At 42.2% G+C, this 27,021-nt stretch overlaps 1 protein-coding gene across 1 annotated transcript in view; it reads left to right on the forward strand.

Moving 5' to 3' along the window:
- LOC105452782 overlaps positions 1-27,021 on the forward strand; it is a 49,981-nt gene that overhangs the window by 15,736 nt on the left and 7,224 nt on the right. Inside the window, exons 3-5 of the mRNA XM_011694192.1 lie at positions 24,500-24,681; positions 25,386-25,602; positions 26,550-26,803. Of these exons, the coding sequence (XP_011692494.1) occupies positions 24,500-24,681; positions 25,386-25,602; positions 26,550-26,803 (653 nt within the window). The remainder of the gene's footprint in view (positions 1-24,499; positions 24,682-25,385; positions 25,603-26,549; positions 26,804-27,021) is intronic.

Here is a 27,021-nt window from a genome sequence, read left to right on the forward strand (position 1 = left end):
GGACGCGTATACACATATACGGGATTCCGCGTTCGCGTATATATATAATACCCCGCGTTCCTCGCGCGAGAATTCAATTTCACAAAGACGGTCTCGCGCAATTTCATTACCGCGCTCCACTAATCCCACTGCGGATTGTCAGCCTCGTTAAATTCTCGATAGATGCGCGCGGGTATCTTAATGAAATTTAATTACTGCGTTAAACGAGCGGCGTTTCAACGTAAAATTCCCGCGAAATCGCAGCATGATCGCGGTGATTTCGACAATTCACATCTCTGTCTCACTCCTCTCTTTCTCTCTCTCTCTCTCTCTCTCTCTCTCTCTCTCTATCGGTTTATCGTCGTCCTTCGTCGGACTCGAACTTGGCGCTCACGCACTTTGTCAATTTGCCAAGTCTTACGCGAAAGGCTTGACCGCGTGTGCTTGTCGAGACGAAGCGCGAGCGAAGTACTTCTCTCGTCAGACAGCCGGTCAGGATCGTCAACGGTTGTTTCGAACCAATTACCGAACAGTCCGACAGGCTCGAGCGCGTTGTTCGAGCGCGCCGCGTTTACGGCTCTCTTTGTGACGTTTTCGCGTTACTATGGGAACGTTCGAACTCATAAACGCGTTTGTGTGCCGAGCCGGTCTGACGAGCGGAATCACCGTCCGAGAATGTACCGGTTAGGTGGGTTGAAACGCACGTCTGCCGCGAACGTCATCTCACGAGATATCCGCGCGAGCACGCGAGTCCGCTGCTAAACCCGATCGTCTTTTTCCACGTTTATATCCAGCCCTCGAAACAAATTACGCCTTTAGTCTGCGATTATGACGCAAATTTCAGACACCAAGTCACGCAATTATGTGGACGTGGAAGATTAACGAGAGCAAAATAATCGTCGCTTTCTCTGAGGCTTAATTATACTATTAATCGCAGACGACTGTCTATTGCGCTCGAAGTATATCGATTCCACGTCGAGGGAGTCCGCGCGCTCTTAAAAGCACTCTTACATCCGGCCGCGCGCGCGGCGCCTGGAAACGCTCGCTCGTCACACGCGCGGCACCCAAATAGCGTATTTAAAAAGCGATAACGACCGGAGCTCGAGCGTGTTATTCTTCTTTCTGGCTTTCGTGTCTTCTCCGTCAAGTCGCCGCCGGCAAGCGTAATAATCGGCGTGCCGCCTCTCCTCGGCTGATGTGCGCGCCGAGAAACGACGTCCTGCGCACTGCGGTTGCAGTTCAGGAGAGCAAAGCGCGGGCCGTAGAGTAACAACGAGAGTAATTAGAGCGTGACCGAAGAAGCTAAGCGTTACTTTTCATGGTTTTAGAAACGCCCGGTCTCTTCTCCCCAGATAAAATCGTTACTTTAACGAAAGACTCGCTTCTTTCGCCGCTACGGAAAAAAAACACGTCTCGCATTATCGCGCGTACTATATGCCCGTTATTATGAAAATAGTCCGAATCGCGTGCGTGTGCCTTTTGTGTTCTGAGGCAATTAAATTCTTTTTCCTTCGTAAGAATATTGCTTAACAATTTATAACAGAGGGAGTTATAATACGCTTATCCTTGCCGCGCGCGTGGATCTTTTCTGTTAACGGTAAAAAAAAAATTTTTTATATGCGTGTAGGACAATGGGAAGCGCACGTTATTATCTCGATTCCTTCATATCCTTCCCTCAAACCTGCAGCCTCGTAATTACCGACGTGCGTGTGTGATCATATTCTTGAAAATGATAAGAGCTCGTGGCAAATTGATGTAAACAATAGCGTCTCCGTCACACGCACTTTTCTTTGTTTTAACGCTTCCTCGGACGATTTCGATCATCTCCCGTTTAGAATTTCTTCAACTTCACAGTTCTGCACGGCGCTACGGTGCTCGTTTCTTCTCGTTTCACGTGGACGTACACGAACCTTGCCTTTAATGTCAGGTGGATCAAGCGGTTATGGGGAAGCGGTCGGTCCTGCCGACTTCCTTTTTCGGACGTGACAACTTTAAGATTCGCCGTGAGTCATTCAGCCGAAGTCACTTTTCGCGACAGCGTATATATACGCGCATTTACATTCCAGCACCTCTTCACGCCGCTGGAATTAAGGTCAAATACAAGGTCAAATTTAAATCCTTGTAATTGTTAATTTAGAAAAGCTTGATGTCTCAAGAGATTCAACGTTATTCAACGATACCAATATTTCCTTTAATAGATATGTATATATGTTAATTAATTATTATTATACTTATCGCGATGTAAATATTAATTGCATTTATTATATTATTTTTAATAATTATCGCTTCGTACGTTTCTTCGACATTTGCGTCGTTACTCGACGAAGGAGGAAGACTTATTCGTGTCGCGGCTCGGAGTCACGCAGGCTTAAATCCGCCATTGCCTCTTTGTTTCCGCGAGGATGCCTCAGGAATCTTAATCGCGCGGTGCCACGGAGCCCCTTTCCCGGAAGATAATTCGGCATGCACGGATTTTTTTCTAATCGCGTTACATCGCGAGGGGCATATATACGCGGTGACATATACCGCGCTAATCTCCCCGTAATTGCACACGCGTGCAGAGCACCATAATAATTACCACGCATATAATAACAGGCGCGTTAATTCTCGCGGTTGTAGAACGCCTCGCGAATAGCAAATAGGGGATTATTACGAAACGTTCGAATGGGTTAATATATATCACGGGAGTACGTAGCAGCTGGGGAGCAGCGCAGCTGATGAATTTTCGACGAATTCGTACGGTGTGAATCCGAATTAAATTTGTAACCAGAAATTCTTTATACATGTGCCTATATATATTTCGATGAAATATTTAAGATAATAACGAATGCGTCGTTATTATCAACGATCACGAGTTTTTAATGCCTGGGGCGACGGACGACGAGAAAACCTCGTAAAAATGTTTCGCACGTACGAGGAATTTAATTTTTTTTTTTATCTCTGACAATATTTCGCCGGACCTTTTAGCCGAATGTATATAGTCGCGAGAGCGTGTGTAACACCCGCGCGTCGTTTTAACAGCGTTTTCACGTCGACTGGAAATAGCATTATCGGGTAGGTGCAACGAGTGTGTATATGTGCTGAGAAATGCTGCAACTCGCGGAGGAAAAATCTGTCGCGCGCGCCGTTTGTATATATACGAACGCGACACGGATTTTTCGCGGATCGGGCACGTCGCTTTTAAGCCCCGTGATATGTACTCTCTCGCTCACGCGGCTGATTACACCCGCGTATAATCTGCATAATAAATGTATTGCCAACTCCTCGCTGGATATGGGCGTGTGCATTTCTCCGTCCTTCGTTTTGTCTTTCCCTTCCTCTCTTCCTCACTTCCCCTCTCTCCTTCCCGTGCGTCCTCACCCCGACACACACCCGGTGGTCAGAGTGCGTGGCTCCGGTTCGCCTTCCTACGCATGATCCTTCCTTTCCGCCGTGCCCTCGCGAAACTGCAGTCGTGCTGCATAAACAACGAGCACGCAAAACATTCGTCCGTACGCGAATATTTCGCGCATTGCAGCGAAATTCTGAGCGACGACCTGCGCGAGAAAGTTACCTACCTCGTAAGGCTGGATCTACAATGTGCTTTTTGCCTCTTGCTTTTTTGCTTTTTACCTCTTTCCCTCTTTACGACCGTTTTATCGACAATCGTGTTTCTTATCATATGTTTCTCATCGCTTCTGAAGTTTATCAACATTTATTTTTCGGCCGAAAATGAAGGATCAGGATATAAGAGGCAAAATGGCAAAGGTGGTAAAAAGCAAGATGCAAAGAGCATCACATTGTATAGATCCAACAGCTAAACGTAAATGTTTCTGCACGCGCGCGAAGACCGCCCTGCGCTCAGATTGAACGTTATTCTTTGCGCGCAACACGATCGCGTATAGACTGTCGTATCTCGCGAATAAATCTACGTTCTTCAGGAGACGTTCCTTACGAGACGTTTTGCGGCATTTTGAAGAATGTATGTCTCGTATGCATTTTTCTGTTTTTAATATCTGTCGCATCGTGATAATTGTATCGCAAGAATACAATTTTAATCATGTACCCGTGTAGGAATCAAATTATAATCTTGAAATTATGATATTATCAATTAATTGATGCGATTTAATAACGTGAGCTTGTACATAAGTGCAGCACAAATTCACAGACGAGCATTTAATTACGGGCGATTCGTGTCACCTGCTTAGTTTATGCGTACACCGCACGGAGCTTATACTTGTTAAAATTCAAAACCGGTCTGATTTAATATAAAATCTGCAATTTTGCAATCGCGAATAATTATAGAACGTCTACTTCCTGCGTCTCTGAATAACGATATTATAATTGGACATATTTTCAATATGCTCGATATATGATTGTTTTTTTTTTTGCAAGATATAACATCTCACAAAACAGGTTATATTGATCAATTCAGATTACATTGATAATGACAAACTTCACTTTATCAAAATCCTAATTTGAGACCCAATTACGAAGATAGTTGAAATATATTCTCTCCTAACAAAAATATATGATCCTCAAAGCTATTCAGAGAATTATTTTCACTTTTATTAATTGAATCTACGGCCTTCTTTTCATATATTTTTTATAACTTTTGTATCTGTACATATGTTTGATTGCATCAATTTATCATTATTAGTTTTATTATTATTGTCTTTTTACTTACATTAATTGTGCCTATGATCTTCTTTTTACTTTTTTTTATTTTTCTATTATTTTTATATCTGCACATATATGTTTCATCTTTATCATTATTATTTTTAATTTTATATTAATTACTTCGTGGAGATCTGGGCTTGTAAATAGCATCATTGCTGATGCCTCATCTTTTGAAGTGTTGCTTTCTAATACTTGATCTGTGATATATAAAACATATCTTTTATCTCTTATTTTTGAATTATTACATTAACATTAACATTATTATTATTATTACTATCAAAGTTTCATATAGTAGTTTATTTCACAGAAATTGTAATATCAATAGATAAAATCAATTAGGTTTTACTTACATATTCTACATGAACTGTCAGAAAACAGGCAGTTTTATTAATTAAAGCACACGCTGATAAATGTATATAATATTTTTAAACATATTTTACGTACGGTTATTTTTCTCAGATGACGAAATGGGTCAGGCATAATAGGGAAGTTAAATCGATTTTGTACAGTCCATCTCCAAGCAGTTAACTGTCGAGGACGAGGGGGAATTAAAACGGCAGTTCTTTGGCGCACAAGTAGCCGCTGTAGCAGTGATTTCCGCGCGCGCAAATCCTATTAGGCCTAGGCTGCAGGATGCAATCACGAAAATACCGTTAAAGCCGTATGAGTGGCATCTCGCCGGGGATATGAGATACGCGTGATTTAGCGGATCGAATCGGCGCGCCGGTAACTCGCGCGTGATTGCGTTTCTTTAAAACGGCGTGTCTCGCGGCTCGGATTGTACAGCAGCGCTTAAGTTTTTCACGAGACACCCGCGGAGTGGAGATGGAAGGCGCGATAATGTAATACGCTCCCGTAACTGTCAGATCTGACAGCGAATACGCTTCGTTCATTCGATTTTGTCGCTAACTTTGCAAATAGAGGAAAGACACGTCGCAGCGGATTCCTTTTTTTGGACTCGATAAATTTTTAAAAATGCCACGGTCTGAAACGGGTCCTAGTGCTTGGTGGATTGTACGAATTTTTACAATTCTTTCAATTCAGGTAAACTGCGCGCCGAATATTTGTCGGTCTTGAAATACAGCTCCAAACTGAATCCGAATTAATATCACAAATTAAATTGTCGAGCAATTTTGATGCCAATGAGCATCTTAATAAATCCTTTATAATAACTTTTTTTTAAATTGCCTGCTTCCGAAGAACTGAAATTCTCAACAAGATTACATTTTTATTACAACGATTACAAAAACACGCGTATAACGGGGCATCGGTAATCTGCGGAGCAATTAACTTTTTTTGGTGAATTTTTTCGCACGACTTCGCGCGTATTTAGCTTGCCAACTCTTAATACAGGGTATCCCTGTAAACGTACGAGCGATCAGTGTATTGCGGCAATCATGCTTTCGTGCCGATTGCTCAATATCCATAACAAGAATAAGATGACGCGCTCGTGCGCTTCTTTGTTTATTTGGGAACGTTGCGTCATCGAGGTCGAAAGCGGGCGCACCGCGCACGCACGCAATTCGCGTCTGGCGATTTCATCGGGAATGAATGACAGCGCTTTCGTTCGCATATTACTATTATCTCCACTTACAAAACAAAAGCTCGGGATTCGACCGGCACGGACGGCGCGAAGAGCGGCGCGGTGTCGCATTTCTACACTCCAATTCTCCGGTTATATGCGGATATCACGTATCACGAGATCATTGTGCATTTACGCTCCTCCGCTGCGCCGCGCCGCGCCGGTTTCGCGTGTTGCACGTGAGCGTATAATATAATCATGCGCGTGGCATACAAAACTTATACGGTTAAATTAATCACGTCGACCGACGGATTAATTCAACCAAATTAAAATGACAATTTAGAAGTTGAATAAAGTTGAAATGAAATCGTACATCAAGGTTGGCTACCTGGCGAAAAGTAATTAACTGGTCAATTAAATTGCGTGCAATTTAATTATTTAGATAGCCTCGGAAAGTGTCGAGAGGCTCCAGATTCAAACTTTGGCTGAAGTAATATTTTTAGCAAAAAAATTGTTTGTATTATTAAAAATTGAAGACTCAATTTAATTGAGTGGTTCCAGCTGTTCCAGCTTCAATGATGCAAGTCCGACATTAATTTGGCGTGCAGTTTAAATAAAATTAAAAAATTGATTTAGAATTCACATACACGGAAAGAACGATTTTGTTGAAAGGTCTAAAAATTTTGCTAAATACAGATCTGAAGATAATTTTTTGTTGAATTATCAAAATAATTTGTTGGAATGTTAAAACTGATAGGCATTGCTATAAAACATTTTGATATTCTAGCAATCATTTTGACTCGCACAAAATTGTTTTGATTATTAAACAAAAATTATTTTCAGATCTGAATTCAGCAAAATTGTTCTTTCCGTGTAAAAATATTATCAGGATCTAGCCTTGACCGTGGAAGACGTTCTCGAATTTAATTATTTAGATATTATTTAAGTGAGTAAGCTATTGGGGTGCGCGCAACCTTCGGATACACCGTGGCTGCGGAAACTCGGAAGGTCCTACGTCAATTATTTTACGATGAGTTTATCGGATAAACTAATTACTCTGCCGCAAAACTTTCAGGGGTAGTTCGGAAATTCCGTTGGGAAAATTTAATAAATTTCTCATCAGATGGTCCGCCAGCATCTTCGCGGTAAATTTATTTCAAATTCATTTATGTACCCTCATACTAAATTCGCTATTACAAGCGCACAACATATCGCGTCATAATCAAAATTAGATCAAAATCGTGTAATCAATAAAAAAGCAATGAATAAGCAAGAACGTTGAAATTAAAGCGTGCGTTTTGTTGTCAAATAATAAACGTAACGAAGAGGATAAGCAAAATGTATGTTCAAAGGAAGGTAATTTAATAAAAATCGTTACTAAATTAATTGAACCGTAAATTAAGAATTACTTTAGATACTAAATGATTCCACGAATTTCCTTTCGCCGTGGCGTAAAATTATCTCTGCGGATGCAGAAGGTGAAAAACAACGATATCTAATACGATTGCCGACATGCAGTTTTCTAGTTTTTCAAGATAAAAAAATATTGCGTATTTTACAACCGTACTATAATCGCATTATTCTGTCTAATCTCGAGCGAGAAGTTTAAGCGCGTCGCTGATACGCGAAAATAAATGCCAGGAAGTAGCTGATGTTACTCGACAAAGCCGCGCGGAGCGGCGTATATAGCTGACGAATCTAGTCTGTTCTGCCTGCCAACTGTTAGTTTATAACGGGTCCGCCGACCCGTTAACGGTTGATACTTCGTTATCCTGCCGTCGTCATTCAGCGGACGATTTCGCAAAGAGTTTATCTCTATGGATCTCGTCGACTATGCCTCTCGTCTCCCCCTGCCCCCGCGCGCTATGCGCTGACCGCGCGCGCTGTCGTTACCGGATCCAGCACTTGCGACTCGCGCGACCGGTGCGTTTTCCACACTTTGCCATTCACGGCGCGTAACATTGACGACGAGGACAACGTGTGTTCGATAAATGCAGGCGGTCCGGTGCACAGCTGCACTCGTCTAACCGGTTACGCGACGCGCCGCCGGAAAAATATGATAATCACTTATGCAACGGTCACCGTACCGATCGCAAAAGCGCGTTTCGGCACGTTCGGAAACCTTGAAAACGCGCGCGACCGCGACCGGTATATCGATCGTTTACGCCAATCATCCCGCGATTATCTCCCCCTAAGAAGAAAAGAGACGAACTTGGAGAATTTCTCACGACGACCAAAATGGCAACGATTGTGATTGGCTCCGCAGTCAGTTGCTCGCTGTAGTTATATTATCTCAATTAATGCGTACCGTTAATGTCGGCTTATGCATATATATGATGATTTTACATTTTTACATTTTTTTTTATTTCCTGCTTTCTTTTCAAAGATTTTTTTCATATCCTGTTTGTATACACCGCCGACAGCGTGTACTCGCCTGATATGCACTTGCATCGCGGTGCATCTTTTGCACGGTTGCTTCTCGGCCCGGCTGCTATCCTGATACCGTGGCTGCAGCCGCAGCTGCGCCGACGTGTCGCAACCGACATTGCGGGAAAGAGAACAACGCGCGGAACCGCGAGGCGGGACAAATCGAGAGCGAGGCATTCGCCTTTAAGATATTTGCATAAATCTCGACGGGCGCTCGGAGACGACGCGTCTCTCGGGAACCGCAACTCTCGCGCTCACACAGATCCCGATATATCTCGAAGAGCTTTCCTCCGTATTTATGTGCTATGTATATGTATGTACCATCACACGTGGCCGAATTTCGATTCGCGACTCGGTCCTGTCGAAATATTTATTCAGCGCGCCGACGTTTCTCCCTTACGTCACGGCGATCAGCGACGAATTTATCCCGTGAGAGAGGAAGAATTATCCGGCCGCACAAGATAAACACGCGAGTCAATCTTTCATTGTGATGTGCCATGCAATACCACTGCAGTTTGCGAATTTAAATTTTCTCCGAGATCTCCACAGGTCCCAATTCTCTCGCAAGAGAAGCGGACGACTCGCCGTCACGATCATTGGCTATATGTGTATATTTATTACAGTTGAACGCGCGAAATCGATGGATTCTTCTCGCAGGACGTACATCGAATCGATCATTGAGCGATTTTTTTCCCATTGAGGAATGCTCGAACAAAATTGATGAACGTGCGTTTCTCTAAGCAATTATACGAAAAGACGGCGGACGTCTTGATCGGTCGGCGCCAGCGAAATGCGTGATCCTCAAGGGAGAAACTTTCGAAGGCCAGGGATACTTTAACCCTCAAAATTTCACCTCTCGGTCACGTTTCTGAATAAAACATGCAGGTCGTCTCTCTCTGTCGCCACGTCCGGCTCTTCCTCCGGTTTCATGCTCTTCCGTATATTCATGTACCTCCCTCATTCGTTTCTCTTCTTTATGTGTCTTATCCGTCTGCACTACATATGTCGTGCATCCGGCAATCGTCAAACAATGCCCGGCTGACGCATACATCGCATCGAAACAATACTGTGGTGTATATGATTATATATATGTATGTGTATATTTTGTTGAATGTTTTATACGGTCCCCGAGGCGTCCCATGAAAGATAGCGAAAGAGATTGTTCGAAATAGAGGAGTATCGCCCGGCCGGTTCTGGGCTGCATGAATAATTCATACGCACGTGCTAATAAATTGTATCGAAAAAAACACAAAAAAACTGCGCGAATTCCTCCGATCGGTCGAAATGGCGCGTGCGTCAGTCCAGGGTATCATTGTTATTTTTAGTACGTTTGCAGAGTGTATTGCTTATAAATCTTTCGTACGTGTAATATCAAAGTTGTATTTATATCCCGCGCGAAAGAGGACGATTTATTCGAACCGTACGTACGCACACCGTCTGCAGGCGCGTATATATCAGAGAGTAAGTTCAATAAAACGCGATGCAGCTATAAAAAACGATTCCCCGTGAAGAATCATATAAAAAAGATGGAGTACTTTCCAGATTGGTTGGCGCACTTTTCGAATAGGAAAGCAATGCGGTTCTATTTGACTGCATATTAACACCCACGTGCGTCTGTTTGCCAGCGAGGGACGTTATACGTGACCTTAGAATTCGTTTGCGCACCGTTGATTAGATATTTCAATATTTATAGTGTTCTGGATAAATTATTTTCGGGGCCAGAAATAGCGACTGGATAACACCGCGCGGAAAGTTGCAATACCTCCAATCGTGTATGATTGATTAATCAAGTTAAATAATTATATGAATGTTTGGTAATTTCTCGAAGGAAAATGACATGAATCGAACATGATATTCCGTATTGCATTTGCGCACTCGTCACGCCAGTTACTCGATTTGTCGTTGCTTGTTACTTCTTTTTTTTTTTTTTTTAATAAATAGTTGACGCGAGTTTAGACTCGGTATAGGAACTAGAACACTTCAACTAATTATTCAGCTAATGGTTACCAATCTCTCGAGTCGTTAACCGCCCGGTATCTTTGTCGCAACATTCAAGGCGATCCGGCGCTCGCAATTACACCGCATCGTTAATACCTGTCGCGAATCGCGTGCCGGGTCGATCACTCCCGATCGCACAACAACTTTATATACGCGCGCACGCGTGTATGTGAACGCGCGTATATACCCGTGTGTGCGTGTCACGCGAAGCATTCGTATGGGATACAGTTATTCGGCGCGAGAGTTCGGCCGGGCCGTTCGCGTCGGGTCCGCGGCAGTCGCACGCTGCTCCGCCGTGCACGAGCATTACGATCCATCTTCCAAGGCCCTCCCTCGCTTGGCGCGCGTGGTTCAAGCCGCGGGCGGGCGAAGACCCATCGCGTTTTCCGGTGCGCGCAGTGAAGCGGTGCCGCGGTGCGCGTAGCAGCGGCTCGTCGTTGCAGTTGGCAGTTCGTCGTTCGCCGCGAGCCGGTACGAGAGTCGCGCGGACCTTCCTGAGATCCGTGGAGAACCGCGGCGGATCTCGAAGTCATCTCGAGAAAGCTCCGAACCCTATATCTATCGGGCGCGCGCCAAGGGTGGAAAGCGCCTCTTCTTTTATCCGCGCGGGAGTGTCATAAGTCCCAGCAATCGGGCTTGCTCTCATTCTCTTCACTGTATGAAAGAAGGTGACGGTGAAAAGTAATTTCGATAAACGCTCGATCTCAAAATGACTCTTGCGAATTTGCGATACGCTCGCTAAAGCCCTCGCCGTCCGCGATGTGAGAAACGAACGGGGGCCTTTTTTAATCGCCCGGCTTGTAATTGTTAAGGACTCGTGTAAGAATAGTCCGTGCGGAGGGAAGAAGAGCGCGGACTTGAAGCCGGGAATACACCAGCCGCGGCTTGGAAGGTAATGTGGACGTAGAGGTACCACCTACGCGACTGCGCCTGGATCGAATTGCCCCGACGAATCGAATGACGGTGAATTAAGAATGATCGCAGTACTGTGTCGCGCGAGAGAGCGTTAGTTAAGCGCTGATAATCGACGGGGGAACATCATTTCGGGGACAAGTGCGATCCAGGAATTACGCACGAAGCGTATTAGGTATAATTGAGATTAGCTTTCGCGAATCTTTCGTTGTTTACAGCGAAATAAATAACGTGGTGACATAGACAATTCAAGTGGACTGTTCGCATGTGGGGGTAGTCTTTCGAATCGAGAAAGGACGATTCGGAGAAACATTACGCAGATAAGAAAAGAACACGTCCGCCAGTAAAAAGATTTCTAAAAATCACATGACGACTTGACGAACAATGTATTACAACGAAACAGATTAGTCATGGTGATATGGATGCGGGATGATTTGTTTGCGTCATCAGGAATCTTTTTTTTTTTAAACAAAAGGCAGCTGTCCGCTTCTCGGATTCTTTTCATCAAGTATTGACGTCGGCGAGATTACACGAAAGCCGCACTACGTAAATTTCGTTTATCGGCGATGACAACTCGGCACGCTTCTCCGTTCTCCACGAAGGCGGCGGGAGATACCTGTCGAACAAACACAGATCGGATTCCTCACATCGTGGCGAGTCTCCGCCGCTCCGAGGCTCCTGTTCTCCACGCTGTGGACGATCGTCGTGCGTGACTCGACGTGTCCGACGTGACCGCATTGCGGTGTGTATAGTACGTACCCGCGTATCGATTAACCGGCAAAGTTTGCGCCGCGAACTCCGTCAAGTGACCGCGAGCGGCGAAGCCGGAAGATTGACGGGGGATCGAAACTTTTCCGGGCGGCTATAAGCAAGGACGGCCGGATACTCGTTGTAAATTGCTCGTCGCGTTGGCGGACGGAAGGGAAAAAGGAAAGTCGCGTAGGTATAGCGAAGATATAGCTGACGGATCGGAGAGAGGCGGGGAATCCACCGGGTTTCACTATTGGCTTCTTCAAGGCGACAAGATAGCTTATTCTTGTGCAACAAGTTTCGGCAAGAATTTTTTTTTTACGGGATATTAATCTTCAGTGCGATGCGAGGATAGCATTAATTTCGTTCAATGTCAAAACAACATTGGAGTTTTACTGTTGTCTCTCACCTTGATTCCACCTCGGAAATATGTATAACAAAAATCAAGTTTTGAGCCTCCTCACTTACCATCGGACAATTTACGAAAGAGAGAAACGCTAACAGTTTAACTTCGGCGATTCGAATTGAACGTTTCAAAGGCAGAAGGACAAGTCTCCTCTCTCCGCGTGTCGAGACACAGAAGCGAGCGGAGTCTCTCACGAGTTCGCGCGATAATCATCTGCGATTACGGGTCTAAGACCGTAGTCTCTCTCTCCTTCTCTTCGTCTCTCTTGGGAGGGACAAGACTGCAAGTCGCTAAACCGGGGTTAAGTAATCCTCGCGGCATTGTTCGCCGCGCGGCAAATGCGCGACGTGAAAAATAACGGGTGACCCGAACTCGCGGGTGTGCGCGACGCGCGATTGTGTGCCACGCGGGAAAAGGGAAGCGAGCTAGGGAGAGGTGGATGCGTGAGCGAAATAAAGAGTCGCGCGTGACTCCGCGCTATACGGACACGCTGCGCCGGGTGAGAAGAGGGTAAGCGAAGCGGCGGCGAAGAAGAAGAGAACCGGCGGCGCGCCGCGGAAACGGACCGTTTCGAAATTCGATTGTTTCGTGGGCTCGTTAAAGCAGCCGTCGTGGAACCTTGAGCCGGTGGCCGTAAAGTGTGTATTTCGCGCACCGCGGTTTTCCTCGAACAGCACTACAATTCACAACAAACGGCGACACGGGAAAGCGACGCGCGAAACGAGGAGGATGAGCCCATCGGGAGAGGAACAAGAAAAGGGGAAGCCTTTGTTCGGTGATCTCCTGGACCGAAACGTCCGAAAAGGAATGAAATTATAACTAATGGTCCGTTACTCCAAGGACGAACCGTGATCCTGAGATTCGTGCGTTCGAGAGCGCGTCGACGAGAGTTTGCCGTATTATAATCGCATACATTTCGGAATGAACGTTCGAGAGACGAGGAAGCCCGTCCCTCGCAGTAAACCGTCCGGCAAGGAGCAACGATATTAATTAATGATCTTTTATTCCAAGGCGGAACTTGTTATTCGAAATTAATCGAGCGGTCGCTTGCGGTACCTTGGAAATCGGGGCTAGTTCTGCGAGAGTGGAGAAGAACGGAGCTCGAGAAGTTATACATTTCCTTATTCTGCACCGTGAGGAAGAGGGAAGAAAAACGCGGGGAAGAGCGAGAACCGAGCAGTGTCGAGGAGGGTCGATTTTCGGTCGGGTGACGTATTTGTCAGAGGACGACGGTCGTTGACGTCGCAACGTGACATGCGATGAGGATGAACCACGATCCAACGATCTGTCATCAGTACTTCTACTGCAGCCAGCGCCGGCATCGCGTCAGGTATCGATAAAGATTCGCGGGCACAAACTGCACATTGTATTTACAAAAAAAAAAAACATTAACTCGCCGCTTTTTGTTATTCCAATCACGCATGGTAACTGGTTTGCCGGCTTCAATCGCGCTTTGCTTAAATAATTAATCGTAAGCTCTGCGGCTTCGATCGAAACGCGCGACGTGTTTCGTGCGCGATCACGCGTGCCATCACGTTTCAATTAACTCGCCGTCTGTTTGTTGCTGGTCAACACTATCGATTAGTGGACGAACGCGGACAATAAACACCAGGATGTTTCTACACGCGAATTGATTAGTACTAAATAAGTATGTAAGTTGCCTGAGGAAGATCAATGCGAAATGTTCCGCGCTAACATGTTGTACGACCGTTTCTATCGATATAGATCAACTTTAATCTCGATTTAATTTAGCATTTTCCAATTTTTAGAATTAGAAAAAGTTAGAAAGTAAGTCATATCGTATGTAGCTAAAATTTAAATCTATATACATTGGTAGAAGTGGACGTTAGACGTCGAGATTACATTAGAACTTCTTTTTAACGTCTTCCGCGCACGTCTTCACGTTATATAGCGTCACTTTATTTAGCAAGCGTGGTTGACGTGGTCGGCACTAAATAAATTAGATAGTCTCGAAACGTGTAATTGATAATAGGATGTGAGAGCAGGACGTGAGAGGAGGACGCGCGGTGAGAAATTTATTATCGCGAGAGTTGTTTGCTCGGGAGAGACCCGTGAAGCAAACTCCACGTCCGCGAGGGCTGGTGGGATAGACGATTACGATTTCATTCGCCTCGTGGTATCTTTCTTACGGTTTTACGGTCGTCCGATTACACGCGAGCGGGGGCTGGCGCGAAGCCGCGTATACGTACGTCGGGAGATTCGCTTCCTCTCGCCGTGGTGCGACAGCGTCTAACCGTCGCGTTCGCTCTTACCGCGTGCTGCAACAAACAGTCTCGTTGCAAACCCGCGGTGTAATGCTCTCCCCCCGCCGGCACCGCGACATCGAACTTAACGAACCGTGTCGAGTGCCCATAGTAACGTCGTCGTATAACGTTTTAGTCGCCGATTGCGGCGGCGCCCCGTCGAATTGCCCGGCGTGTTTTACACGCGACAGGACTCGACCCGACGTTTCCGCGTCGGCGGTTATTTATTTACGGGGATGCATCCGACAAAACTATCCGTTCGCGCGAGGGACAGTTTTTAGGATCGTTAGTGTCGGTCCACAATAAGGATTTTAAGTCCTAAGCAGTAAGAAATAGACCAATCATGTAGTCGAATATGAGGAGAATAATTGATTGTATAAATTGGTCAATATCTTACGGTGTAATGCTTAAAACCTTATTGTAGACCGATACTTAAGTTCTAATAAGCGCGTTTACACTGTCAAATAGGTATGTCGTGTCAAATTCGACCCTATATTTAAATCGCCACTGCTCCTACTTAATATATGATTATTTCTAACTAAAACTGTAAAGGTTTTTTTTAAATAAAACAATGGAATTTAACCCAAATTTGGGTTAAACTGGAACCGTTTAAATTATTTAACTTCATTGTTTTAGTTGAAAATAACTATTTAAATAGGAGCAACGGCGACTTAAATAAAGTTAAATTTGACACTATTGATTTTACAGTGTATGAAAAATTAAATTTAATTAAATCTTTGATGAAGATTAATCGACTCCGCGCACTTTAAATTGATAAGGAATTAATATAAATTAATAGTTCAGTAATGAATTTCAGTTGGCGGGAAGATCGTCATGTATGGCGACCAAGGTGGTGAATCATTCCCCGGCCTGCAGTATCTTGCTAAATATTTTGGAATTTTTCGCAAGCTGTTGACCGGCATTCTATGTCAAGGTCGCGCCATGCAATATATACATTCGCTCACGTTCGCGGCGTATTCAGTAAATGTGTAGTCGCGTCGTTTGGCGCCGGTTTAAAATTTTAACGCGAAGAGAGAAACTCGAGACGTGTATTTCAACAGGATTTAGCAAAGGTAAAGTGGAATTTAAAAAAAAAAGGAAGAAGAAAGAATACGACTTTTCGAACGTCTCGCCGACGACGGTGCGGCGCCTTTGCCCGACAGAGTACAGAAAACCGAGCGGTCATCGGCATCTCTCGTAAAATGAATGTATATCTCGACCTTGCGGCCTCTCCTTGAAAAAAAAAATTGCACGGCGACGTCGACGCCATGTAATTTCGCGGAGGTAGGCTAACGTTAGATATAAAAACGTAATGTGTGTCAAGTAAGTGGGATATACGCTACCTGCGAGTGTAGCTCGAGAATGTCGGCTGGCTTTTTCGTAATGTAATAACGGAGGAAGCGGACAAAGAGAAAGAGAGAGAGAGAGAGAGAGAAAAAGACGAGGGAGAGCCTCGTGGATAATGTAGCGTTTGCTTCGATCAGTACCGAGCAAAATCGGAGCTCCTCCGAGAGCACGCGATTTACTTCACCTCTTATTTCACGCGATGTCCATCTCGCTTTCCGCTTGTCCGCGCGCCTACTTTGATTTTCGCGAATTTACCCACGGGAAAAATATTGTGAGTCGCCGAGTTAATTTTTTCCAACGCCGACGAAATCGAAAGAGAGAAAAGCGCGATTGTTCGTACACCGCGCCGTAAACGGTGTGTCGCAAAACGCTACGCTGCAGGAAAATTAACGCTTCTTTATTGTAATAAAAGGTCGCGCGAGGAAGTCTCTCTCTTTCTATCTCTCTCTCGCGGAGAAACGACAACGTTGACTTTCTCATAACAGCTGATGGCTCGGTGTCGCAAAGTTTCACATGCCGCGACGACGACGTCTCTCGCGTAGATCTTTATCCGTAACGGGTTGCGGCAGAAACTCGAAGTCGAAATCGTGTTTGCAGCAATAGGTTTGCCGTTAGGTTTTTTCCTCTCACCGCGATCGCGGGGTTGACTAATAAAATTAATTGTGTATGTAAACACCCGCTGTGTATGTATATATACTGCTTGACGCCGTCTGCACCGCCGGCGGCTTAAACGAACTGTTAAATCGAATCAGAGGTGACTCGTGATATCGAATGCGGATCAAGGCTGCCGGATTCAGCGCTTCGAAGTGTTCTTCGATTAATCAGTTTAGAGCGGTCGCACGTTTAACATAGGAGTCTAATGTGCCTTAATATTTCTAAGTGGAAATCGCTGTTTAGAGTTCGTTTAACGAGCGTCTTGAGCACGGAGTTGCGTGTGCGTCACGGTTCGCGGACTCAAATCCTGGTAACATCGTCAGTTGCCCTGTGCCAGGGTAATGCGAGGGTGCGTGTAACGGTAAAGACCAGTCTTTAGAGAGCTCGGTAAAGTACCTTTGCGAAAATTTAATCCATAGTATGATTCATGTAATGCGCGTACTCGAAAAATTGTTACATTATTTTGTTCATACATGTTTCATCTCTTCAAAGAAATAAGAACGAAGTAAGAAAAAAAAAACGAGAAAAAATGGAAACGAACGACTAAAGCGAGATGTTAATGACCGATCGTTATGAGTACGAATTTTCGACAATTTCTTCTATACGGTTTATTTCACAAAATCGCGAAATTACGTAAGTAATTTTCGACAGCGCGAATTATGCGGGTGGAGAAAACGTGTGGCGTGCGCTTATATGTATAATAAGGATTTATACGTGATGTCTATTTGAAGACGTTATTTTAATAGTTACGTTTTACAGTGCTGTACCTGACGCGAATTATATTTATGTCGTAGTTTGTATTTTTTTTGTGATTATTGAATAGGCCCTCGCAGATTAATCAGAACATTATATGAGATCGAGCAAAACGATATGACGCATATTATTCTTTTTCTTCTCGGATTATAGATTGGTCGTATTGATTTTATTTCTGATCTCATATTGCAACTATATTGATATTATTCGTATAAAGGTGTTCGATCAGCAGCAACGTACGCGCGATAAAAATATGGCAAAGATTAATAATAATTTTTTAAATATACGTATCATTATATAGGTGAAGATAATATACTTATATATTTGTAATGACATATGGATTTAAAGAAATATTAATGCGAACAATGGCAGAATAGGTTTATTACTTCTTACAATTAATTTTTTTCTCTTGCCTTCTTTTCTCTCTCTCTCTCTCTTTCTCTCATTCTTTCTATTTAATATTTAAAAAAATTCTTTTCTTAATATTTTTATTATGTTAGATATTAATATGCACTTAATAAAAAATATCACAATTTAAGGAATCTCAAATTCATCGCGTTATTCCTATGAAGCGTATAAGTTTCAGATTTTCTGCCATGATCCGATTGCAATTAGGATCGCATTGCATCGTTGTAAACTAAGAATTATGAGCGCTATCGAAGCAAGTATTAAATAGGATTCTAACGCAATCTCGACGTAGTGTAATTAAAACATTGATATTTTCATGGTAAAATTACTTACGTATGTCGATATATCATAATATATATCATAAGCTCATTATACATTATCTGCCTGTATTATATCTATAAAAACGAACCACTTTTTTGATACGTGATCACTCCCGGTAGCGCTGACACGGTCATCAAAAACTTTTGTACGTTCTCGCGGTATAATCCCCTGTATTTTTTATTTTTACGATCCGATTTTAATTGATTTTCCAACAAAAAAGCCCCACCGAAGCAATGCATGTGTGTTTGCATCCGTTCTTTATTTCATCTCGCGGCACGCGACGCAGAAATACATGAATTCACGCGCCTGTCGAATTTCGAGGCGCCCGATACCAAGGACAATACGGACGTGTTTATTGCGCAAATATTCAGTCGCATGGTAAATACAAATATTTATCAATTCTGCTCCTGAATAAGCGCCAGACGCCTGATACGCCCGACGAGCATAAATGCTGGACGCGGGTGTTTGTATTCCGCGGCGCGACTCTTTTTCCTCTCGAGATCGCGCAGCTGCGCGATCTATCCTTGAAATACACGCATGAGATTCATAAAATAACAGGGGCATTTAAAGCGCACGATTATAAGCATACGTGTGTGTACTGTATATGTACAGGATGATTCAGGCAGAATGGAAATATTTTAAAAGATAATAATATGGATTATTGAAAGAAAAAACTGCTATATGAACATGTATCTTATTCTTAGTAATTATGAAGATAGATCTCTTTGAATTTGATGGTTACAAGTTCAACAGCTCTTTCCTGTCCTTCTTCATTATGCATGCGCAGCTTCTTTAACGATTCAATTGGCGATTGTCTGTTGGTCTGCTATGAGTATTTTGTAATGTTTCGTTAAATACTTTTAATGATGTTAGATCATCTTACACGTGCCGAATATTATAGCTCTATCTTCGTAATTATCAAAAACAAAAACATATGTTTATAGGATCTTTTCTCATGATACTACAATCATCTTCCAAAATTTTTTTCTTTTTTTCCTGAATTGTATACGTACATACATGCATACACAAGATATTTAAGTAATCCCGAAAATGAAAGATTTTAAAGAAAAATATTAAATGCAAAAATTATTAGATATCAGGCGAGCATATCAGTTTGACTTGGATTAATGATAAGTCTTCAAGGCAAAGATGTGACCTTGAATCTTTTATATAGAATCCTCAGTTTTTTATTGCATATTTTCGTAGCGATTGTTGAGACATTTCCGAAACCCTGGTCATAAATTCTTTTTCATAGAGAACTTCTTGAGTTTATGTACCATCGGCATATAATTAATTTTAAATATATGTAAATGTTTCGCGGTCAAATTTCTCTTTGTTGTGTTTTTAGTAAAGATAGCTTTGGCATTACGTTCATAAATAGGGATACACATAGATCTTATAAATATATATAAGATAGCTGTGTACAGTTTAATTAAATAGATGAAAGATATATGAGTTTCGAATGTTTTAATATGACAGCGATGTAAATATAAATATAACAATAGAGGAAATAACACAAAATCATCTTCGCTTCGCGAAGGTCTTTGAAGCTCCTCCATCTATAATGAAAGACATTTGAATGAAAATTTGTAATATAATCAAACGGAAATTACCATGTCGCCACGGAGACTAAGTGGCGTTTCTAATTGATCAAGGATCAATTGTTCTCTGCATATGTGTTTCAACCTTGCTAGACGATGTCATTGAAATCATCGGGTTCCTAATATGACGCGCTCGCCTTGACAGATTTTATAGATTTTAGAGACTAAACGAGCGATCAATATAGCTATTTTCCCGAACGAGTCGATAAATCACTAACGGCAATGTCTTCTAAATAAGTAAGCGCTTGTGTGAGACGAAACCTTTGAGTCAGTCCTGTCGAGCGAAACTCATCACTTTCCAGACTGCTGCAAGAGTCGAACGAACAAAGATTAAAAGTATAAAGTATCAGAAAGGTAATCCTGAATTATATTATAAGCAAATTATATTATAAGCAAAAACTCTTTGTGATCTTACCGTTACGCAAAATTTTGTAAATTCATTTTACAAATTCAAGTTTTATTAGATCTAGCGGAAAAAGATACTCGCGAGAATTAATAATTAATGATTTTAATGACATATGTATATCATACAGATAGCGTTGATTCCGTATACGATAATTCCGTATTAAGTTTCCGTATTATTATAGGTATTTAACTGGTACTCGATTTGCGTTTTATTGTCATTTTATCGAGGTCGAGGCATCGGCAGTCCTGCGCGATTTACCGGTTCAACTGTTTCGCGGGATATTTTCATCGAAGTGGCCAGCCTCGATCGACCGGACTGACCCACGCAAAATCGGGCACAGATCCGAGCCGAGTCGGAGGGAGCGAGCGAGCGAGCGAGCGAGCGGAAAGAGAAAGAGGAGTGGAGACCCGTGTGAGGCGTGTGGTTATCGTGTCAAGAATATGTGTGGCGGCTCGCGTGCGCCTAATCGCAAACGGCATCGGTTAAGGGGTCGTTCGAGGGTTCGCGGTCATTAGCGGTGACCACGGCGCGGTTGCCGTATCGATCTCGCCGGCCAAACCCGTTCGCCCTTTGTCACCTCCTCGGTTTTTAACGACCTTCGGACCTCGCGCGTTTCTCTCCCCGAAATATCCGTGTGACGTCAATTTAAAATCAAAAACAAGCCCGACCTCTCTTCGCTTCTCGGTGTGTGCAAATTGCGTCGGCGATGCCGCGCCGATAACAGGGTGCTCCTCGTGCCGACGATCGCGATCTTTAGAGCTTTCCCGGAATACTGCGAATAACGCGCTCGTGGAAGATTAGTCAGAGTTAACTGTCCGTAAAGACGACGTCCGCGTTAAAGTATCAATTCCTCCGGTAATTAAAGCGGAATCGTAGATCTTAAGTTAAATGTTAAACTGACACGTCACGTTTAGCGGCATCTATTTATATATCTAACTAGCAATCGATAAAAAAAAAATGCATAAACAGTTTAATAATTCGAAGATACATTATTCATCAGCTGTTCTAACATGGAAATATGCAACTCGTATTGAATTCTTCAAGATAACAATGTCGTATACATATATCGAGTTTAATAGTACAGCTCGCGGTATAATTGATCGATAACAGCGTACTCTATTATCTGTGTTATGTAAACTGTTATACAGCTATTAATGCGGGCCGTACGTTTTTCTTTTTATTGTCTAGGCAATGCCTCCTGGTATGCAATCGAACATGAACTCGCGTAGACTCATGCCGCGGCAGTTAGCGGCAACGTGATTTCCATTTCGCGCATTTTTCGAGCACCGTTAATACGTGGGCGATCGATCGACGATGAAAAAATTCACAAGTTCGTGTTTTATGGTAATACGCGCGGCACAAATTGCCGATGCTACGTCGATCCGCGTATCCGTCAAATAATCTACAAGCAGATTTTGAAATCAAACAATGTCGCCGTTGAGACAGAATCTATCCGCGCGAGGTTGAGGAAAGATTAGTCTTCGTAGCTGTTATTTAAGTCGGTCAAAAATGTCGGACTTAATTATTTTACGAGACAGAATGGCTCGTCGCGGCGTCAAATTGCATATAGGTGTATTGATGCATTTCCTCTCCTGAGTTAAAATCGATATATGAATTAATGATAGCTTATTATTTTATTAACAAGTTTATTTTAAACTGACTGGAACATGGGAAATCTAGATATCTGGACAATCGTGTTGCATGAATTTAAACTTGGGCATTCTGTTGCCCGTGCTACGCGAAACATGCACACTGTGTTTGGGGAGAATAGCGTTAATGAGCGCACAGTCGAACAATGGTCCAGCAAATTTCATAGTGGAGGAGCGATATATATAGAACTTGAGGCTATTCAAGGGGCTACTCGTCCAGTTTTTTGAAAGTATAAAAAAACCGGGGTTTTACCAAACAAGAAATTTACCGTTTAGAACGTCTGGAACACAATGTTATTTAAAATAGCTTGACTAAATTATATACATACATTATTTTAAAAAAAATTAACTCTTTGTTTTTTGACCATTTTGGCTGCATCAATCTGGTATTTCAACGAAAGTTTTTGTATAGATTGTAATTCTAGAAACATCACAATTATAAAAACAAATAGTATTATTACAATTATAATAGTTGCAGTTATAAATAAAATAATATTTATTATATTTAATAAAATTAAATTTAATAGAGATTATAATTAATAGAGATTACATTTAAATTATATTTGATTATATTTAATAAAGATTACATTTAATAGAGATTACACGTAATTACACACATTTTGTATCTTCATTCAGATATAATTCTATAAACATTTCCTTTCGTATAAATAATCTGTAATACTTCTAAAAATATTCTCCGTTTCTTATAAAGAAACAAGAGAGTATTTTATATGTATGCATCATGAAAAATATCCTGTTTCGTATAAAAAAAAAAACGGAGAATATTTTACATATATATATGTATACATTCGCAAAAAGAGAGAGTTTGACTTTCGTGTGTATATACTATCAGTTTATTTCATTTAATAAATAATGCATGCGAGCCCATTTGCGGCGGCATTTGATGACGCACCGATGGACGTCACGGAACTCGGCGAAGCTCCTCGAGCGGAGAAACCTCCGCTTTGACGCGCGACGATCACGACAGTGCTCCATCTCGCCTATTTTGCCTCTCCATCTCGCGATAACGGTATACCGATCTGACGGTACAGATCTATTATCGGCATTACCGCGGCGATCTACCGGGTGTGTCCGTCCGGCGCGCGTGATTTAAATCCTCGTTGGGATAATCACATTAAGTACACGATAGAGCTCGCGCGGAGATCGTAATTTACTGCTGATTCCCTTCGTGTATCATCCGCCACGATCGTCTTATTGGATTTACGAAGACCCCTACCACTCGCGCGCGCGATTACTCGTTACAGCGATTAGGTCGCGGGGATAGACAAAGATTTCTCTCGCTTCCGCGCTAATTTTAGCGCTCGGGCAAACGGGTGTCTTCGCTGCGTAGGATGAACGCCTCGCTGGATATATCCGTCTCTGTATGAGATCAGATGGACAAGTTTTACGATAAGACGGCTAAGACGCGATAAGACCCTTCCCGTGTTAAGACAGCAGCACGCGATAAAATTGCACTCGACCTAGTTTTACCGCGGATCGCAGGACTTCAGCATCGGCTCGTGGACTGCGGGCGGAAATCGAGATGTAGACGTGATAAAACGTCGCGCAATCGTTAATGCTAATTTTACGATGTGCAAATGAGATTTGTTGCGTCAACTATAGGGATTCATCCTTTTTCGCACATTTCTCTTTTAGATATGAAAATAAATTATACTTTTTTTTTTAAATAAGCTGGATATATATATACATACTTCGTAAAGTTAAGAGCCTTCGGTTTATCGAATATAGATATTGGTACAGAATTCAAGGTTTATTTTATTAATTATCGAGATTATGTACTATTAATATTTGTAATAAAGTTTATTATTAAAGTTTATGGTCAGGTTTATAATATATTTATATATAAGGTGTTACATGTATACTAACTGAAGGAGCTTGTTTCTCTGATGTAAATATAAATTGAAAAAAATGTCTTACAAACATGAGTTAAATTCGAATTAGTTATCCATCTATAAGTATTAAAGTTTATGAATAATAACAATTTTTTGGGAAATTTTTAAATTAAAAATAGCAAATAAAGAAAACAAAAATCGCATAAATTGTTCAAATGTAGACATTCTTAGTACACGTATAATGATATGATCTAAAACGAATTTATAGTGGTTCGAAGAACATTATGATTATTGTTTATTTATTCACACGCGTCATTAATTTGTTTTATTAATTCAGTTCAAGTATTAACTTTTCGGCATTAAACTTTTCCATTACTCCATATATAAAAATCTAAAAGAGTGATATTCGATGGCCAAACATGTTGGATGATCGTTTGTGAATGAATAATCGTTTCAAATTGGATTTACAGGACACTTTTTTTACTTCAATTTACTTCAGAAACATACTTCCTTTGTACAGTATATACCTTGTAACGTGTTATATATTAGTTACTCGTAATAATTGCGCATTCTTATGGTATTGATTTCAGGTCATCCGAGAGGCAGAGTTACGCCGACAACAGGCATAACGACAGGGGCGAAGACGATGACGAGGACGAGAATCCTCTGGGGAAATGGCCTCACGCCCTCAGTTCGACCCTCGCGTGTCTCGGCTGCACTCTGGGACTTTTTAACATTAGCAGATTCGCCATTCTTAGCGTGCAGTTTGGAGGTGAGCGTCGCGTTGCAGCAAGCTTGCGCCAGCCGCAAGGATGCCGCGAACGCGTCACGATGAAAATTTCACGTTAAAATAATTCCACCGAACTCTCCTCACTCTCCTCACTCTCTCTCTCTCTCTCTCTCTTTCTCTTTCGCGACGCGACAGTCGTATGCGCGAAGTGGCGAGACTTTGGACTTAATTTTTTTTCGCGGAACGATTTCAGGTCGACCGGTCGCGTTTCGACGAGGTCGGTTTACGACGTTTTCGCTGTTTTCAGCACGCAGAAAACGCGATCTCCGTATTTATTCGTGACTGGCGAAATTTATGCGCAGTACTGGCGATCGCACTTATTACGGGGCCGTATACCCGAGCTTCTCAGTCCCGCGAAATTATAGATTTCCCCACGACATATGCGGCGCCAATGCGAAATAAGGCCTTCCTGAACGAGCGGCGGACCGACGAAATCGCCGTGCCGTTGATATTAATTCATATCGCGATGTGCCCTCCGTAATGTCGATAATTAGTTGCGCGGCTGTTTGCGAGAATAATGATATCGATCTTTATCGAGGAAACGGTCGGACGGTTACCCACGTTCGACGAAGTCGGATTACCTCGACTGCGAGACGATTTTTCTTCGTTTCTCGCAGGCTCCTCTTTATTTCTCTCTGTTTGCAGACGCTTTTAATCCTTCATTTTCCACCTTCTTTTTTTTACAGCTAACTTCATTGTACAGTTCCTGATTTTGTCCCTCGTACTGGGCATCCCGCTATTGACACTGCAATTATGTCTCGGGCAAAGACTGGCGGCCGGTTCCGTGGATATGTGGAGAATATCGCCGGTTTTCCACGGCGTCGGGATAGCTCTGCTCACCGCGCAGGCATTCATCGGTATTTACAGCATAGTCGGCGTATCGTGGATGTTCGTCTACTTCAGGTAGAGTTCTGATGCATAATAAAATACATTTCGAAATGTATATCTCTTAAGCTTGCGTCTGCAGGTTATGCACAATTCGTGGTTCGAGATTCGTAGTTTGCTATTCGCACACTGAAAGAACGGTTTTGTTGTTAAGTATTTAAAAATTTTGCTAGATCCGATTTGAAAATAATTACATTGGACTATTAAAGTTATTATATAGGATTTTCAAACATGATAGTTTTGATATTCAAGCAATCTTGAGAGCGTCCTATTATTTTGATGATCCAACAAAATTATTTTCAAATCGGTACCTAGATCGTTGATCTTAAATGTTTATAGATACTTCAGCAAAACCATTCTTTTTGTGTATGAAATTTGTGAAAATTGGATTTATTTATCGAGTTTGCATTCGTTGTTTTCATTCGTGCTAGTGGAGCGATTTTTTGACGAAATCAAAGGACGCGGATCGGCGCAAATCGGTTAATTTGCATTCATTCGTGTATTAAGATTTACATTTATTCGTGTAAACATTTGCATTTGTGAAAACTAATCTACTTTATCTGTTCTATCTACTCCGTTTACATTTGTGTTAATACTATTTTTAAACTCGCAATTTTGTTTATGTTAATAAAATATAAAGTACCGTATATATTATTTGATAATCAAATCGATATCGTTTGGTCGATATCACTAAGTTCTGACAAAACTTGACGGGTAAATTCGTATTTGGATTTACATATTCCAAGTTTAGTAGGTGAAAAAGAAATAATGAAAATCTCAGGTTCGTCCTAGAAACAGTGTCGGATTGATATACATATATGTACGTCATTATTCGCGATCTCGACGCGATGATCTCAATACACTTTTTCAAGTCTTTAAACTCCTCCGCCGTTCGCTCGCAATATCGAAATAATGCCATGCCATGTTGATCAAGTGGGACAAAATGCGTGGTACATTGATTGCAGAGATTCGTTCATAACGAAGCAGGACAGGTATCGATGGGCGGAGCCGTTTCTTCTGTATCGAGACGACAGCCGTCCCACGCACAACACCACAGCTTTGTACAAATTATACGAGACTGTTCCGGATTACTTCAGCGGTGCTGTATTGCAAAGGCATCATTTGAATGAGGCTAATCCTGGTGTCGTCACGTTGAAGTTCCAAGTGGCCTTCAATTTAGCCGTCGTGTGGATGATCGTGTTTGTATCACTGAGTAAAGGTAAATATTTTTTTTTAATGAAAAAAAAGACATGAATTTTTACGAATATCTATTGTTTTGTGCTTGCTTCTCTCGATAGATTTATGTGACAGTTCTTTTCTTTAACATTAATTTTTCTATGAAAACAAAGGAGTGTTGAAAGACTTAATGAAGTAATTGTTAGAAAATGTTGAAATATATAACAGCTAGTATTTATATTCACTTATAAAGTGTAAACA

The sequence above is a fragment of the Wasmannia auropunctata genome, unplaced genomic scaffold, assembly GCF_000956235.1.
Source record: "Wasmannia auropunctata unplaced genomic scaffold, wasmannia.A_1.0 LD336026.1, whole genome shotgun sequence".
Taxonomy (NCBI): Eukaryota; Metazoa; Arthropoda; class Insecta; order Hymenoptera; family Formicidae; genus Wasmannia; species Wasmannia auropunctata.